Source organism: Chrysochloris asiatica, unplaced genomic scaffold (assembly GCF_000296735.1).
Source record: "Chrysochloris asiatica unplaced genomic scaffold, ChrAsi1.0 scaffold00378, whole genome shotgun sequence".
In the NCBI taxonomy this organism is placed as follows: Eukaryota; Metazoa; Chordata; class Mammalia; order Afrosoricida; family Chrysochloridae; genus Chrysochloris; species Chrysochloris asiatica.
In genome coordinates, this window is record NW_006408896.1 from 774762 (window position 1) to 785753 (window position 10992).

Genomic DNA, 10992 nt, shown 5'->3' on the forward strand with positions numbered 1-10992 from the left:
GGTGTGTGTGAACTGCAGTGTGTGTGAACCTGGAACACAGCCCCATGGTGGGTTTGAATCGGGGTGTCCAGGGCCCAGGGGTGTGTGTGAACTGCGGTGTGTGTGAACCTGGAGCACACAGCCCCAGGGTGGATTTGAATCGGGGTGTCCAGGGCCCAGGGGTGGGTGTAAACCTGGGGTGCCCAGGGGTGTGTGTGAACTGGTGTGTGTGAACCTGGAGCACCCAGCCCGGGATGGGTTTGAATCAGGGTGTCCAGGGTCCGGGGGTGGGTGTGAACTGTGGTGTGTGTGAACCTGGAGCACACAGCCCTGGGGTGAGTTTGAATCGGGGTGTCCAGGGCCCAGGGGTGGGCATGTGAACTGGGGTGGGTGTGAACTGGGGTGCACAGGAGTGGGTGTGAAACTGGTGTGTGTGAACCTGGAGCACACAGCCCGGGGTGCGTTTGAATCGGGGTGTCCAGGGCCCAGGGTGGGCATGTGAACTGGGATGGATGTGAAACTGCGGTGTGTGTGAACCTAGAGCACACAGCCCAGGGGTGAGTTTGAATCAGGGTGTCCAGGGCCCAGGGTGGGCATGTGAACTGGGGGTGCCCAGGGCGCTCAGTGCAGGCTCCTTGCAGGGTATGCAGAAGCAGAGGCCTGTGGACGTGCAGAGCGCCCTGTTGAGGCGCCACCTCCTGGAGCTCACCCAGAGTTTCATCTTCCCCCTGGTGAGGCTAGGGGCGCTGTGAGGGCCGGGGCTTCAGTGGGGCTGCCGTTTGGAGCTCATCACCTCTTCCCCACCCTCAGGAGCACTACATGACCAGCCTCATGCCCCTGCAGAGAAGCATCACAGCCTGGAAGGTGAGAAGGGACCAGCTGGGAGTCCAAAGCTTCACCGAGGGCTGAGGGATGGAGAGGGGGCGCAAAAGGTAGTGGTTTGTCTCAGGCGGTGGGGGCTGGAGGTCTTCAGATGACTGGTGGACTGTATCTGGAAGCAGCCGGTGCTCACCCCAGCCTCTGTCTCAGACGCCTCCCCAGATCCGCCCCTTCCGCCAGGACGACTTTCTGCGCAGTCTAGAGCAAGCGGGTCCCCAGCTCACTTGCATCCTCAAGGGTGACTGGCTGGGCCTCTACAGGTGGGTGTGGTCAGGGCGGAGCCGCAGGCTGTGTCTCCGCCCACTACTCAAACTCAAGGCCCATGAAACAAGCACTTGGCTGGGCCTTTATGGGGGTTTGAGGGAGAGACGTGTGGTCTGTGTCACACCCGCACCATATTTACACATTGTTCTTGCTAAGTACCTTTGAGTTGGTTCCGACTCATCGTTTCCAAGGAGCAAGGAGCGGCTAGTGAGCTAGAACCGCCGACCTTGCAGTCCAGCGCATTAACCCGCAGTGTCACCAGAACTCCATAGCCACACCTGGCTGAGCCTATATCACCCACTACACACCCACACTACACAGGCACATTTGTTAAGTGCCGTCGGGTTGGTTCTAACTCATAAGGACACTGTATAGGGAGGGGTTCTGAGGCGCAATTGCTCAGCTTGAACTTCCGATCTTGTCGCTCAAACCAACCTTGCAGTCCAGTGCAATAACCCACAGCGCCACACCAGGACTCCAACACATAGCAGGGCCTGTCTAGGTGATCAGGGCGTAGGGCCACACGGTCCAGGCGTGCGCGCACACAGTAAGCCCCTCTTCTCAACCCCCAGACGGTTTTTCAAGTCCCCCCATTTTGATGGTTGGTACCGGCAGCGGCACAAAGAGATGGCTCAGAAGCTGGAGGCGCTGCACTTGGAGGCCATATGTGAGGCTGTAAGGACTGGAGTTGCGGACTAGGGGCGGAGCCTCTGGGAGGGTGGGGCCTCAGTGGGCGGGTCCCCACGCAGAGACTCCAGCTTCTTGCTCTTTCGTAGAACATCGAATCGTGGATGAAGGACAAGTCCGAGGTGGAGGTCGTCGATCTAGTCCTGAAGCTTCGGGAGAAGCTGGTGAGACACCCCTCCGCCCCATCAGCCCCAGGCTAGGCGGACAGGTGTGCTCACCTCCCACTGCGCCCCAGCAGGTACGCGCTCAGGCGCACCAGCTCCCAGTGAAGGAGGAGACACTTGAGCGGACGCAGCTGTACATCCAGACGGTCATCGGCTCCCTGCCCAAGGACCTGCAGGCCGTGCTGTGCCCTCCGTGAGGACTGGGCCAGGGGCGCATTCTCTCTCCTCAGGATCCACTGACCACCAAGCACAAGCCCCCACCATCTGCATCATTGCTGGTCCTTGCTCCTGACAGCACACGCTATCCCCACAGTAAACACGGCATTTGGATCCATAGTCTGGTCCCTAACTGGGGGATTATCAGTCCTTCTCCTTCTAGTCCACCAACAGGGCGTCAGGAGCAAGGGGGATCTGAGGACTTTCACTAATCTGGATCCCGCTGGCTGCTGGCCTCCTAGTCCGGCATGCCCATGTGCCTAGGCCACCCCCTTGGGCATTGGACCCTTTTCCTTCTCTCATCCCCACCTGTCTTCTTTCGTTTGGTCCTGGGGACTACCTCCACCGCGGTCATCGCTAGGGAGGGACAGGATGATGCCTGAGGGAAGCAACCTGCCGCTGCTACCCTCACCGGTCCTCTGTCCCTTCTAGCTGCCATTTTGTTCCAGGACTGTGCAGGTTGTGCTGTGTAGGACTGGCCACGAGGGGGCGCATGGCACACAGCCTCGGGGAACAGTAGGCCAGGTCCAAGGTCTGCCCAAACAGGCTTTGCTTTGGTTCCCACCACTAGAAAGGACCCATCAGACACCTGACGCCGTTTTCCATCCCTCACCAGTCCATGGTGCCTACCATGGACTTCTGCCAGAGCAAATGGACCCTCGCAGGCACCACCCCCAGAAATCTGCCTCCCATGTGACCACTCCAGATTCCTAGCATGGAGAGCTGCTGTGGCTCATGCTCTACATGGGATGGCCATGTGGTCGGGTCAGGGGAGAGGTACCTGCAGTTATCACTGTCCGCGGTACTGGTTGAAGGGAGTTCCAAAGTCCATTTTGAGGCAGGTACATGACACCAGGCTTAGGGCCATCAGTGGGTGGCGCTGGGATCCCACTCACTGTTTTGATGAGGGATGGGAACCCCAAACACCTTGCAAGCATGTTCTTATCGCTACCATAGGGTCACCTCAGCTTTCACCAAGGTTGGGAGAACCACAGAAGTACTGGGAGGAGGCAAGGAAGCGAACCCCTTGGGCTGTGCATCACAGGTTCCAGATCTTCCTGATGGCCTGTCCAGAGCCGAGTCCACCTCCCGTTCCCCGGTCCCCTCCTAACACACACTTCAGGCCAGGGCAGGCTGTCCACAGGGAGGCAGACACTTGCCCTCCCCAAAGTTTTCCATGGCAGTGGGATATAGACAGGAACTGGTTGGTCCCCACCCAAGAAGCAGGGGTATAGGTCCTGAGGGCTTCCTGAGGGGAAGGGTCTGCAGCCTTGAACCCCTGAAGTGTCAGAAGGACTATGAACCAGGCGGGCACTGCGCAGGAACAGGAAGGAGGGTGCTTCCCCAGCAGACTTCCTGCACTCTATTTAAAGACCCACTTGTCTGCGAGTGAGTCCTCTCTACAGCTTTGGTATCGGAATTAAACTGTCCTTTTATGATACAACGCTTGTCTTTTAGAGTCCTTTTTAAATAAAAAGTTGACAGACTTGTCTGACCCGAGTACATTTGAGGTGCCCTTCAGTGGGGTGGGTTGTGGTTCAGGGGCAAAGAAGGGGCTTTTGAAAAAGACTGGTTGGTGAGGTGGTTGCCAGAAGACCTGTTGAGTGATGCAGTAACCACCGAATCAGATCAGCAGTGGCTTGATCAGTCTAGACTGTGGGGTTGATGGATAGGGGGTGGTGGGAGGTTCTCAGAGTGAATAGAATAGACAGGTGAGGAGGTGTGTGTCAGAGAGGAGGGGTACCTCTGGCTGGAGGGAAGGTCCCAGGTGCAGGGACAGGATGGGGATTGAGAGCGTAATCTGAGTCAAGTCCCCCATCCCTGCTCCCTAGTCTTGGGCCCAGAGACTTCATGAAGGATCCACCATTTCATCTAAGTCCAGGGGGGCCCCCAGGGACATCAGGGCCCAGACAGAGGTGGGCTGGGAACAGCCAGAATCAAAGAGGGTGCTCAAGCGTTGACATGTGCCCTGGACAGCAAAGACAACTGCCTGCTACCACCTATCATGGAATCCCCAGGGGCAGCGAGGGGGACACGGGAGGGTCCCTGATCTCCTGAAACTAGGGCAGACCTCCAGGAGTACCCTCTTGGAGAACAGGCTGTGGGAGTGGTCTTCTTTCCCCAGCTGGCATCTTCCTTGTTGGGGATGCTGGCCCAAGCCACAATACTCATGGAGAGCGGGCGATTGGGGACCTGGGGTCTACCTAAGACCCTTCCCTTAGTCCGGGCGCTCTTAGCGAGCAACCCAATAACTTTGGGCGCCATAGGTCCCTGGGGCAGCGGCGGAGTGGGCAAGGGTGCCTGCCTTGGGCCTGAATCCAGGTCAAACCGGTCCTGTAACGCGTCGCACCCAATGTAGAGGGGAAATGTGGGGGAGCCTTTGGGCCCCCTCCCCCGCTCCTTCCTCCCCATGCCCTCACCCTCTCCTCACCGGCTCCCGCCCTCCGTCCCTCCCCTTGCCCTCCTCCCCCCGGTTCCCTCCCTCCGCGTCGGGGGCGGGGCCGCCGGCTCCCGCGCGCTCCGGCCCCTCCTCGGCCACACAAAGGCCCGTCTCCATGGCAGCCGCGCGGGCCGGAGCGCGCAGCACCCACCGCGGCCCGGGCGCCATCGAGCCGCGGCGGCCGACGTACAGGTACCAGCAGGGGGACCGAGCACAGGGCGGGGGCGGTCGGGAGGAAGGGGGGGTATCGCGATCTGCGTCAGCTCCGCGCTCTGACCGACCGCGCTCGGGGGCACGGGACCCGGAGTTAACGCCCCTCCCGTAGAGGACGATTCGGGGCTGCGGCCTCTGCCGCCGTCTGTCTGTCTGTCCATCGGGCCGCGGAGAAGGCCTATGGCGCTGAGTGGGAACGGGCCCGGCCGGTGGGGGACTACGCTCGCTCGCTCCCCACCGCCGGTGTCCCGTCGAGTCGCTCCGATTCCTCGCTGGTTCTGGCCGTCTCTCTCCGACACCCCCACCTCCTCAGCCGCCTTGATCGCGTACCCGGCGCCGGTCGTCCTGTTGCGCAAGATTCTGCGCAACCACCCCACCCCAACCCACCCAGTCTAGATTTGGGGTGGTCGGGCCCCCTGTGACCAGGCCTAGGCAGTCTCCAGCCCGCACGCCCCGCCCTGGAGTCCCCCGTGGAGGGCCTGGGCCGGGACCCCTCCTTGAGCTGGGGTCTATGGAGAAGGGACTGTAAGGAACTAGGGCAGGTCTGGCTAGGCCGGGGTCCTGCGGCTTCTCCAGCCCTCCTCCAGCAGTTCTTCGGGTGGCTTTGGAGGGGATGTCGGGAATACTCAGCCCCTCAACTCTTGGCTTCCTTCCTTGTTCTCTGCTGGCCCTGCACCTCCTAATGCCTCTTCCTTCAGGAAGCTCCCCTGGATGGACCTCTCCTGTCCCTTCTGAGGACAGGCCGTTTGGCAGAATTGGGGGTCCTGCTTTCCCATTCAGGGAGCTTCCAGCCACGTCCGAACTCTGACTCTTCCCAGCTCCTCGGGAAAGGAAGGAAGGGGTCTGCATGTACTTAGTTTGTGAGCAGTGGAGGCTCATGTTCTGGAGACAGAGGACTTAGTGTCCCTGCTCTCACCCTGGGGAACCCCATTCTATGGTTAACTTAAGCCACTGTGCTTCAGGTCCCACCTCTAAAGGAGGAAGGGGGAACAGGGGGGCTCTCAGTCTGACCCCATGGCATGGAGGGGGACCCACCTGAGACCCCTGGGGCTCAGGGAGCGGAGGTCTGGAGCTGCGTCACATACATAGGAAGAGGTTGGGTTTTTCTATGCTGGTGTGGAAGGCTTTGTGGCGCTAGCCCTCTGAGCAGTGCAGAATTCTTGAGACAGGGACAGACAGGTGGACTTGGCCACTCTGAGCCCACCCCACCCCACAGCACTCCCCACCATCCCTACTGGGGCCTGTCTCTAGTGTGTGGTGGGGGAAGGTTGGGCTAGGGGCTTCTTGCTCCAGGAGAGGAGAGAAGTTACTGAGAAAAACAAGGGTTTGGAATGCAAGTCCCCCTCCCTCTGCCGGCTGCCTGCCAAGGAGGAATTATTTTGGATTATCCAGCCGTGTCCAGCCAGTCGAGGGGGGTGCTGCGGCCGTGGGAGAGGGATCCACTTCCGGACCTGGACCGTGGGTTGTGAGCCCTGGGAGGGAGGGACGGGCAAGTTGGGGCAGCTCCGAAGCCTTAACTGTTCAGAATGGCAGGAGGCGGGGTGGAAGCCAGATGCGTCAGTCACCCTGGGGTTGGAGAAGACTGTGTTGGCCCAGCAGCAGACCTTTCCGGGGGAGGCCATGAGGCAGGATCAAGGGGGAGTTGAGTCTGGGGACCCCGGTACCACGGTCCTCAAGGTCCTCTAAGAGGCTCCCCACACTCCCAAGACTTGGCTGAGTCAATGAGGAAGGAAGAAGGCAGGGGTGGAGGGTTGGCCATCAGGGTGGGTGCGCTGGGGTCTCCTTTACACCCTGGACTTGGGCTTCCTGGGAGTAGTGATAGGCAGACAGCATCTACCTGCACACTCTGCTCCCTTTCACTGATGATGTGTGCTCCCCAGCAGAAGTGAGGGCCCTCAAAGATCCTGGTGCATGTGGTTTGCTTCCTGGGGGCACGTGGGCCTGTGGCTGTGTGCCCGCCACGTCAGGGAGGCCAAGCTGCCAGCTTGGCGTGGAGTGCGGTGGCCCCAGGAGTCTGGCTACATCCCAGGCTGAGTGGAGCAGAAGAAATGGGATTGGAAGGCAGCCTGGGGAGGGCCCGTATGGCATCTGCACCCCCTATAAGCCTGGCATGATTGCAGACTCCTGGCTTTGTAGGGCTCAGGCCTTCTGGGAATGTCACCCCATCCTGTCCCCTGCCTTGTGCTCACCTCATGTGTGCTGGGGCATCCGGCCCAACTCCACTGAGGTGCTAGGCCCTGGCCACCAAGGGTTGTCTTCCTGAGAGCAGGAAGTCCTTACCATGTTCCACCTACCATGGCCGAACCTGCAAGGGCATGGGGCCAGGCTTGTCCTTGCTACGGAGGTCCCTTTGGCCTGAAGCCCAAACACTTGAGGAGTGATGCCAGAACTCGGACCCTGGCCTAGTAGGCGGACTTCGTCCAGCTCCTTGTGCTGTGAAGTGGATTTGGTCCAGCTGGTTGGGTCAGTAGGTGGGAGTGGGCAGAGCCCGCCCCCAGTGGCCCTGGGCTGTTTGAGTTCAGATAGCCTAGCCTCTGACTAATTATCTGTAGAGTTCAAATTATAGGCTCTGTTGGGAAGTGGGGAACAGTGACCTGTCATTTCCCAGAGGAGCTGGGGCCCTGGGGGATGGGGGATACTGGGGGCACTGATACTTCTCTCTGTCATGTAGTTCCTCCCCGATTTCCCCTTCCACAGTTTCACATCCTCCCTGACGCTAACTGGCCACACGCCCAGCAGACCTCTCCCACCAGTGCCCCTGCTGTGTGTCTTCATTCTACCCTCTGGTTCTCCCAGGCCACTGGACCCCCGAGGCCCCAGGATGACGGGTAGTTTTCAGCTGAAACCCGCAGGTCCCCACAGTGATGCCGTGACCCAAAGATGAGCCAAGCTACTCTGGACCAACCCAGAGCTGGGGCCAGTTTCTCTTCTTGGTCACTGTGGGGGTTCCTACTTCCTGTGGCTGTTTGGTACAGGGGTCTCTGCAGGCTGGCAGTAGCACCCTGAATTGCTAGGCATCCAGTGCCCTGGGGGGCCAGGGGTGGGGCTTGCCTGGACAGGATCTCAGGGATCTGTGAGTAATTCCCCTTTCTTCAGTCCCCAGGAAACTTAGCTTCTAGAACCCAACAGCAGTTCCTCATACCAGTTCCAGCTGGGTCCTGGTCTCTAGAGAAAGAGAGAGAGAGAGAGAGAGAGAAACTCTGGGTGTGACCTTGGACAAGTTACTTCCAGGTGCAAGACAGGGGACAGCTTGGGGGCAGGGCACAGAGCCTCTGGCACAGCCTCGGGCTTAGCCCCACCCACTAGGCCTCTCTTAGGGAAGAGCCAGAAGGAGGAGTGGACTCTATGTCCAGCCAACGAATCACTGCGCCACTTTAAGCTTGGGCACTTCCTGTCTGGAAATGCCAGCCCCTTCCCCTCCAAAAGTCCCTAGTGTCTGCCCCCCTGAGATGTTGCCGCTGTCCTAGCCTAGTCTCTGGCCCCTCTGGACGTATGGATGGTGCTGGATGTGCCAGGGAACCTGGCTGTCCACAGAGCCTGAGGAGGCAGGGGGCTGTCTTTGTCTGGGGCCGCTGGGTACTCTCTGGCATGTATGCCTGCACTTGTGTGGTCACATGTATGAGGGGTGGCTGGTGGGTGGCTTGGCACAGCACCCTGGTCTAATTGTGGGGTTCACTGGGAGGAGGCGGAACTGGGGTGACTGTGAATTCTGACAGGGCGCTTTCTCCCACCACCCCCACACAAATTCAAACTCAAGCCCACTGCTAGCTAGGTGGGTCTGACTCAGCGACCCTCTCCGACAGAGTGGAACTCTTCTATAGAGTTTCTAAGATTGTCATCTTTGCAGAGGCAGACTGCCCATCTTTTCTCCCAAAGAGCAGCGGGTGCTTTAACCACAGTGCCACGAGGGCTCCTCCCATCTGCCCGCAGTGGACACCATGAGCCTCAAGCCACTCTGGCCAGCCAGCTTGTTGGGTAAGCCAGGGCGCTCACTGGGAGAAAAGTGGAGGGTGTGGATGGGCCAGACCAGGGGCAAAGCTGTGGGGCAAACATCCCTCAGTCTCTGCTCTGAGATTGGGGGTCAGGGAGTAGCTCTCAACCCCTCACACCGGAGCCCTTTCTGAGCCTGGTGTCTGACCCCTCAGTGGTGGGGGCTCACTCATTTGTGCTCTGGGTGTCCTGCAGTGTTCCCCCCACCCTCATCCTGTCCCCCTAATCTGACCACAGTGACCACTGGGCCATCCATCAGTGGGCAAGGACACCTCCTCAGACAGAGTGGAGTCCTCACTCATGGGGTCTTTGGGAGGGTGCAAGTGTCACTATGGTGCACAGTAAGCCATCTGTGGCTTTGGGACTTGTGATTGAGCAGATAGGAGTGTCCACCTAGCTTGGGGGCTGTGGGTGTTCTCACCAGACTATCAGGCAGAGAGGGCTGGTGGGGTTGAGATTGGAGTGTGAGGCCAGAGAGGAACAGTGGACATTGCCTACAGGGACCTCAGGGTGGCTGGGACCCAGGTGGGTGCTGTAAGGAGAACATGGGTGGGGACTGACAAGGTGGGTGTGGGAAGGGGGCACTAGCCAATTGAGACCCACCCTCTGTGGGGGCCCAGAGGACAGGCTAAGTGTGGCTGGCTGCAGGCCTAAGGAGAGGCTTATGGTGGCCAGGTGTCCAGCCTGGCCCACAGGGACCAGAGTTGCAGAAGGTGGACAGACGGTGGGAGGGCTGAGGTTTCTCTGGGCAGCCCCGCTGTCCTGACACCAGCTGGCCAGCCAGGGTTGTCTCTCATGTTGGGACCTAGGAGGCTGTGGTGATACAACCCGGCAGGAGTCCAGATTTAGTACAGGGAGGATCACGCCCCGGGAACAGGCTGGTGGGGCGCAGGTGGCACCTGTAAGAGATGATGCATAGCCAGCTCTAGATAGTCGTCAGTGTGTCCCTGGGGCCCCGCCCTCCCCTTCAATCCCCTCCCGCCCTTGCTCTAGGGTTGGGCAGAGAATGAAAGGCTCAGCCCCTGTCGGGCTGGGACCTATGGGACTCTGTAGCTAGGTGGGGGTGGGAACTCCGCGAGCAGACAGGGGTTGGGGTGGGGCCCCAATGGCGGGGCAGGGCCTCCGCAGCTGGGCGGAGAGACCCAGCCAGGTAATAAGTCTGCCGAGTGCTCTGTGGCGTCGGACCCAGGTGAGCGTTTCGTAGGGCCGGCTCCTTGGTCTAGCATGATTGTCTCGCCGCCGTTATTGTTCCTCTGCCTGCCCGGCTTGTCCTGGGTCCCCCAGTCCAATGAGGGTATCCCGAGGGCAGGAGTCCACGTGCTTCTTTCGGAAGGGGCGCCTGGGCCTGGGTGCAGGGATCGATGAGCTGGGGCGCGCCTTGCCCGCGGGGCGCAGTGAGTCACCCGGAGAGAGCGGGCGGGCGGGCGGGCGGGCGGTGCCCGCTGAGCTCAGGCCGAAGGCACGCTGGAGGGGGGTCCTGGGTCCTCAGAGCGCGGCTTCCTGGAGGAGTTGCCGCGTGGTTCTCGCCCTCGCGGTCCCTCGGGTCCTTCCTCCTAGTTGTTCCCAGGTAACCGGCCCGCGCGCTCCCGGGGGAGTCTGGCAGCTGCGCCGGCTGTGAGCGCTCTGCACCTGGGCCTGGAGGGGAGGAACGAGGCCTGGACCAGGCCTGCTTGGCCGTCCTCTCCACAGGTAGCCCGCCCATGCGCAGATCGGGAAACGGGCTTGGAGCCGTCTCCCCCCGCCCCCGCCCCGTGATGCCCCTCTCGGCTGGCGCTTGGGAAACTGGCCCCGCCTCTCCCGGAGCTGAACTTTGACCCGGGTCGCGCTGCAGGGCTGGGTGCTCCAGGGGTCTTCTCCTTGTGTGGGTCCAGGGTCTCTGTGCCCCACCTGGGCCGCTATCCTAGGACCACGACCCGCGGTGGAGGGAGTAGTGGGGAGCAGTCAGGGAGCCCCCAGCCTGCGATCGATCTCCCTCCCTTCGCGCTTGTTTTGAAAACAGCGGAGGCTGGGATTTGCCGGCTCCGTGCCTTGTTTTGTTCCCTCTGATTTGTTTAACGCACCCTGCTAATTGCAGATTTGCATTTTCGTCCCGTGAGCAGAGGCCCCGCCCCACCACTGCCAGCTGCTGGGCGGGGGAGGGGGAGGCACCTCTAAGCTAGG

At 60.6% G+C, this 10992-nt stretch overlaps 1 protein-coding gene across 1 annotated transcript in view; it reads left to right on the top strand.

Annotated features, from left to right (window-relative positions):
- Nucleotides 1-2170, top strand: part of DENND6B (DENN/MADD domain containing 6B) — a 10179-nt gene extending 8009 nt beyond the window's left edge. The window contains exons 15-20 of the mRNA XM_006876411.1: nucleotides 621-710; nucleotides 790-843; nucleotides 1009-1118; nucleotides 1695-1797; nucleotides 1899-1973; nucleotides 2048-2170. Coding sequence (XP_006876473.1) covers nucleotides 621-710; nucleotides 790-843; nucleotides 1009-1118; nucleotides 1695-1797; nucleotides 1899-1973; nucleotides 2048-2170 — 555 coding nt within the window. The remainder of the gene's footprint in view (nucleotides 1-620; nucleotides 711-789; nucleotides 844-1008; nucleotides 1119-1694; nucleotides 1798-1898; nucleotides 1974-2047) is intronic.
- The last annotated feature ends 8822 nt before the right edge of the window (nucleotides 2171-10992 follow it).